Genomic DNA, 6,721 nt, shown 5'->3' with positions numbered 1-6,721 from the left:
ATTTCGTAACTCTGGCTAAATTTCCAAAAATAGAAGGTTGTCTAAAATAGAATAACAATATCAATACAATGTCAATAAGCCGATAAGTTCGTATTTTTATGATTAAAGTATCAACAGAGTTAGTTTTGTCAGTTTACTCAACTAATAATATTTACAATATTATTCGCGTTCTCTTTGATGGTGCGTTTTCGATGAAGCCCCGCCCCATTGTGACGTATTCTCCCCTTCAATCTACCGTTAGGTTGTGAACTCGCTGCGCTTTATAGCAACCGTTGCCCTGTGATCCGGCGCCATAGTCACCGTAGTCGTGGCGACTGTAACCCACCAACAACAACAACCAGCACCTCGCGCTCCATCCTCACCGCCTCTGCCATCCTCATCCTCATCCTCATCCCCACACAGGTGAATATATCGCGCCGCTTCCTTTTGTGTGTGTGTTTTCTTTCTATTTACAGCTTGTGCACGCCGACGCTTTGCTACACAAATGAACTATCTGTTGTATTGTTAATTGTGGCCACGTTTCCAGATGCGCTATGCTGCTAAGTTGGCTAGCGACATGGATACGATTTCATCGCCGCTAACGCTAGCTAGCTTAGCCACGCATATACGTGTCCGTCTCGTGCGCATCTCTCTCGAATACTTTGTGGAGTAAATATGTCGTTCATTTCTGTATTATAATTCTTATTGAATATAATGTGTAAACGCTAACCAGGCATTGTTTCTCACTTGGTCGGAGTGTGTAAATGTAATGTATTTGTCGATGTGTTTGAAGCTCAGCAAGCTCCCAGCATCATTACTCCCGAAGGCACAGGAGCAGGTGTTTGGAGCAGGCGCTCAGCTCGAAAGCTAATTGCTAGCAAGCTGAGGTTAACTGATGCTACATAGGCTCGTTTTGTTCTTTAGAACCTTCTCGTGCCGAGTAACGCTTTAATTATTCTAAAATGGCTGCTTTTGTTAGTGTAATAAGCGCCGACGCTTGTTATTCCTGGCTAATACGTTGACTGGCTAATGATCTCGAGCAGGTGTCTTAATGAGGCTAATGAATTGGGGATGCGTTTGTTAAACATATGTAGTATATATGAAGGTATTGGGGTGGAATGACATTAATACATATGAAATAATGTTACAGACGGCGTTACCGAAAAGTCAGGCAGATAGCTGTGGCTAAACTAGCGCAGGATCTGCTCGGTATCTATTGTTACGGCGGCGTCTTATAGCTGCTGCTAGCTTAGCATAGGCTAGCCTAGCTACCCAGAGTTAACCATTTGGTCTTTGTTTTGGTGCTTGAGAAATAAGCTCGTATTTTTTTTTCAGCACTTCGCAAAGTTCCTCATGAGTGAAGGCTGTAGGTTCTCCACTTGTGTGTCTCACATGAATGAGGTGACCGTGATCTAATATTGTCCAGATTACCTCCACACTCTGTGGATCTGTTCGTGTTCATTAATTGTTGTTTGAGTCTTTCATGTTATTCGAAGACCTAACTAGGAATGCTTATGTACATCTGCACAACAGCTGGATCATTTAGTAGCCCAATGCCATTACTTACATGAATTGATCCTCTCTGTCCCTCTTCGGGTCAAAACAGTGTTTTTCCTGCTAGTGAAGTGTGTTTACGTGCTTCAGGAGTTTGCGTCTTCAGTTCAGTGCACATCTGTAAGACCTAATTGTGTGTGTAACGCAACATCTGGATCATGAACGGTGCAATAGTCCCCCCCCCCCCGTTTGTGCAAATAATCTGGATGGTATGTGAAAAATACAAATTAACGCGTAGCCTTAGCAAAGATCTATGAATTTTTTATTTTATTTTTATTTTTTTTGATCCCCCTCCTGTCAGTAATTTTATAGCCGTTCTACTCGAAGGTGCACTGTAGTTCATGGGGCTGGGCTTCGTGAACATGGGCGTGGACTATTCAAATATCCAACAAGCCTAACCATAAAAATGACTAATCTTACCTAATATAGGCATCCTGCAACAGAGACGATTTTGTGTGTTTAAAATGATCGATTTATCTGTGTGTGTGTGTAATTAAATATATAATATAAAATCTCAAACACTGTGTGTATTATAATGTCTGTTGGATGAGCACACATCTGTCTCGTGATTATAGAGATTGCAGAATCTTTGGCACTGGAATCAAAGTTTCTTGGCATCTTGACAGATCCTGATGTATTGCACACATTTCCGTTCAATTTTTTTTCACTCCAATCAAAATTCCTTCCCATCTCAATTTTGTGAACGGTTTCTTCGGCTTGCATCAGAATCGTTAGTGAGGCGTGCTGCCACCTCTTCGGTCCCCCTGTTGTCTTCATTAGGCGGAGAAACAGCTGTGCTGCATGAGCAGGTTGCAAGGACCTCGACAGGTGCTCACTAGGCCTACCTGGAGGGGGAGGACTGGCAAACGAATCATTCAGACCCCCTGTTTCAAGTGTGATGCTCTATTCTCAGAAGTAACAGCATACCCCTGTGGGGTCACATTAAGCTGTTGTTTAAGTTGTCGGATGAGGATTTTTTTTTTTCCTAAGCATTAGTGATGGCATCACAGAATTGTTGATTTGAATATTATAGAATTAGTTGTCCACAGCAGGCTAACTAATGAGCAGCTTTTACATTTTATTTGACTTACTGAAAGGTGAGAAACTTTTTTTTTTTTCCCCTTCAAAGACTAAGCATTTTTGGGGTGATTCAGGTTTTTCTTTCCCTCACCTTCCCCCACATGTCCATACCCGAGGACAGGATGTAAGAAAGGGCTAGTTATCAGATCTCATTACTACTCGCCCCAAAGGCAGACAGAGAGCAAAAAATAGGGCTGTGCCACCTGTTCTTTGTATCCTGTTCCTTTTTCCAATCACTTTAAGAGCCCTCGAGTGGGTTAATTATTCATATTTAGTATTAGCCAGTTTTGAGCATTGTGTTTGCATGACAGGGACATGTCAAGTTAGGTGTATCTGTCTGATCTTTTGTAACAAAGTGCAAGAAGGAATAATTGTGCGGTTAGGTCATCATTGAGCGCATTTGTGTTAACAGGTGCTCTTGTAACATTCGATGCGCTGGAGTAAGAGCCTAATGATGTAAGAGCATTCACGGCAACCTTTCCAGCAGCGGTAGAAATTGGTCTAGGAAGGGGGTTGCACACGATGAAGCTGTGTGTTTAAGAGAGGGAGAGAGAGATGGAGATGGAGGAAGGGAGGGAGAGTAAGAGCGAGCACTGCCCTCCTCTTGGCCCTTTGTTAGCGCTTGGCTTTTGAGGCAGACCGAGTTCGGGATTTAAGTGGGCCACAGGGGAGAGCATGAATGCACGAAAGGTGCAGAGGGCCTCGGGGATGAGGGGGGTGCAGGGAACATGCTGGAGAAGCCGGGCAGGTGCCTGTTTGTGGCAAGTTTTCCACCACTCCTCATCAGGGTCGAGCCAGGGAGCAGGTGGCCTTTGTTTGGAGGCTGTAGTTTTTTTGTGCATGAGAGTTCTGCAGGTCAAGCTGTCCCTGCTTTCATGGTGGTGTTTTTAATAGATTAGAATCCATATTTTATTTGTTCTATTAGTAGAATAAAATCCAATTTTGTGCACGCTCCTAAACGCAGAGTGAAAATGATTTCCTAAACAACAAAAACTGCCCCAATGAACGTGCGCCTGAACACAACAGCACCTGTATCCTCCAGGTAAATGATAAACAGGAGGCAAGGAGAAGGTGGAGGGAGACGTGTTGCCGTGAGCTCAGCCTCTAGGGAAAGTCTTTCGGGCTGTCTGTAAGCCGAGGGGATAATTAGCCAGGAGAGACCTAGTGTGTAATAAGTCTTTCCAGAATCAAAGTAAACTTTATTCCGCATGAAACTCGGGATGAGGCTGCAAACCTTTACGCTGCATGCTCTCCGTTTCATAAGGGTTCAAACCCAGATCCATGTATGTAACCCCATCTGGGTTCTCAGTCATTTATAACAAAATAAGTGGTTTGTTGCAGAACAACACTGCAGAAGGGGAATATTTAAAATAATAAATCCACGCTTTAATAATGAAGAACTGCTCCAGGCAGTGCACATGTCATACAGGTGAGCTGAAGGCGATATTCATGCAGCATACACATCCCCTTATTCATATCCTCTCTCTTCCAGCTATTTGTATTGGTGTGGCAAGTGCCTGAGAGAGACTGTCGCTCTCACACGAGCACTTCATCGAAGTGAATCATGATCCAGATTTTTCATACACCCTGTGCACAGTAGGCTGACTGATGAATCACAGGGCTTTGTGATAATCTTGGATTTTGTAGACATGTAATTTTGGCTAGCCTGCATCCAGTTAGAGCAAGGGTTTATAAAGGCTCAGGCTGGAGCGTGAGACCCAAGGCGCGGAAACGCTTAATTATTAACTGCCTTTATTACTGTGGACACCGAGACAGACTCCATTCATTGCTGCATTCATAGTGTGTAAAGAAGCCTGGTTCGTTTTCAGTTATTTTATTCGTGTTCTAATTCCTTACAGCTACCTTCTACACGTCAGTTCTCGTCAGAACCAACACATGATGAAATATTTCACAGCTTGAATTTCGAAGGCTGTTCTTGCAGAGTAATGGGTGAGTCACGGTTGCTGCTGCACTTGAGTAGCACAGCTGGGCCAGGTGTCTCAGTAACGTCACAGATACAGCGATTCTTCAGGGCTTGAGCAGATGGACACAGGCTGATAAGCACTTTCTCTTTCTCAGCCCTGTTTTCTGCTCCATCTTCTTTTTACCAAACATTTACACCGCGTGTGCGAGTGCGCGTCTGTGCATTTAGGCTGCCACTTCAACCAGGAGATAGAAGCCGAGGCGTAGGCAGCGTAGGTAATCTTTATCATTTCATACGCCTAATTTGATTTTAGCTGCAAACCTGTAGTTGTTTTTCCTAATTTAGTAATAAAACAGTGTCAGATCGTTAAGGGAATGAGTGTGGGGTTTGTGCACAGGTTTTATTATGTGCTTCTTATGAATTGGAGTCTTTCTGGCATTTATTTTATTGTGCAAAGTGGTAGTGCGTTAAAGATAAGTAGTAAATTATGCAAATAAAATCCTGGCTAGCGTAAATGAGATGCTTAGGGTCATGCTGGAGCTAGGATCTCTGCTGGAGTCCTAGATTTCACATCTTCGCTTATTCCCCTCATAGTGGGAATATGCTTGAAGTGTGTGTGTGTGTATATGTAGCAATGATCAAACTCCTCTTTAATGAGATTTTTTATATTATATAATTATATATATATATATATATATATATATATATATATATATATATATATATATATATATATATATATATATATATATATATATATATATATATATATATATAATTAATTTATTTTATATTATAATAATATAAAAAATCTCATTAAAGAGGAGTTTGATCATTGCTACAAACTCTATCATAATGCATAATTACTTTTAATGTTGCATAATGAAAACGGGTTTGTTAAATAGCTCTGACGATCCTTCCCCCAAACAATGAAATTATTGGTACAAAAATGGATTTAGCAGCTTGCCACTGTATACTGCATACTATAAGAAATAGGCTTATTGGATATAAGGGCCAAACCAGAGAACTGAAATGTCACACATTCCAAATAATCATTTATCACCATATCTAAATCGTATTGTTGCAATGCTCAGCAGTAAGATGACCCACTTCTTAAAGACACTGGCTGTTTTATTACAACTTAAATAATTCCTTCCACCCCCCCACCCCCCCCAAACGATTGTTAAGAGACCCTAGACCACTGTACATATTGTACTGCCTTATAGAATCACATCTTTTGAGTATTTATAGCACTGGATGCCACAGTAAGCCTTCACATGAAATATCACTAACTTGCTTTATTTGCTCACACATGCGATTATGTAAACCAGTCCAGTGCTTGCAGCTACTTATCAGTGTTAAAGCAAGCATCTGTTGATTCCCATAATGTATAATGTGGTGTAATTGGTATACAGGCAGTGTTTGAGTCACTGAGACAACCCTGTATGAATCCTCAAAATAATGACTGTCAAGGGCCCCGTTTACACCTTGCACTATCAGATGGTAGCATTGCTGCTGAATTTGAGGCTTAGGCAGATGTAAATGCAGTCTATACAGGGTGCTCAGAAGAAGGAGGTCTGCCTACAGGATTCAACACTGACTTATGGCCAGAAAAAAACCCTGATGTTGCAAACATGAGCTTGTCATTTACATTACAACCTGTTGAGATCCAGTCACAATGCACAGAAAATGTAGATAAGGCATATTTATACAACAGCACCATGAGATAAATCATTATCTTGATATTGATATCAGTTCTACATTTTTTTTTTAAGCATTCAGACCTGTTTCATGCGAGTGTTTTGTATAAATTGTGGCTTTGCTATGATGTTTGATTTTGTGCTCTGGCACTGTGTAGCTGTTTTTGGTAAATTGTCATATCACATGTAGTGTGTAGTAACATAAGAGCTATGTTATTTCTGACCAGTCGAATGTTATTGTGTTAAGAACGGATAATATTTAAATGTAATTAAATCCACCACTATTTGTTCTCCCTCTCCTCTGTAGGCGCCATGCAAACCCCAGAGGCTGGCGCTGACTCCTCGTCCACAGTGCCCCTCCAGACCAGTGTGCCTGTGCAGCCTGCTGTTACTACCCAGCAGGTGCCCACTCAGGTGCCCGTCCAGCAACAGGTCAGCCGTTCTCCAAGCCAACATCACCTGCTACTGTGTTGAGTATTCTTAG

At 41.7% G+C, this 6,721-nt stretch overlaps 1 protein-coding gene across 4 annotated transcripts in view; it reads left to right on the top strand.

Moving 5' to 3' along the window:
- Positions 1-263: 263 nt before the first annotated feature.
- rfx3 (regulatory factor X, 3 (influences HLA class II expression)) overlaps positions 264-6,721 on the top strand; it is a 15,961-nt gene continuing 9,503 nt past the window's right edge. The window contains exons 1-2 of one of the 4 annotated variants that reach the window (XM_058412755.1): positions 264-402; positions 6,545-6,669. In XM_058412755.1, the coding sequence (XP_058268738.1) occupies positions 6,550-6,669 (120 nt within the window). In that variant the 5' untranslated portion in view covers positions 264-402; positions 6,545-6,549. Of the gene's footprint in view, positions 403-4,608; positions 4,813-6,544; positions 6,670-6,721 lie in introns of those variants that run through there. The other 3 variants (XM_058412757.1, XM_058412756.1, XM_058412754.1) reach the window with 3 other exon arrangements.

Source organism: Hemibagrus wyckioides, linkage group LG16 (genome assembly GCF_019097595.1).
Source record: "Hemibagrus wyckioides isolate EC202008001 linkage group LG16, SWU_Hwy_1.0, whole genome shotgun sequence".
NCBI classification, from domain to species: Eukaryota; Metazoa; Chordata; class Actinopteri; order Siluriformes; family Bagridae; genus Hemibagrus; species Hemibagrus wyckioides.
Note: the sequence above shows the minus strand (reverse complement) of the source record. Positions and strands in the feature narration are given on the sequence as shown.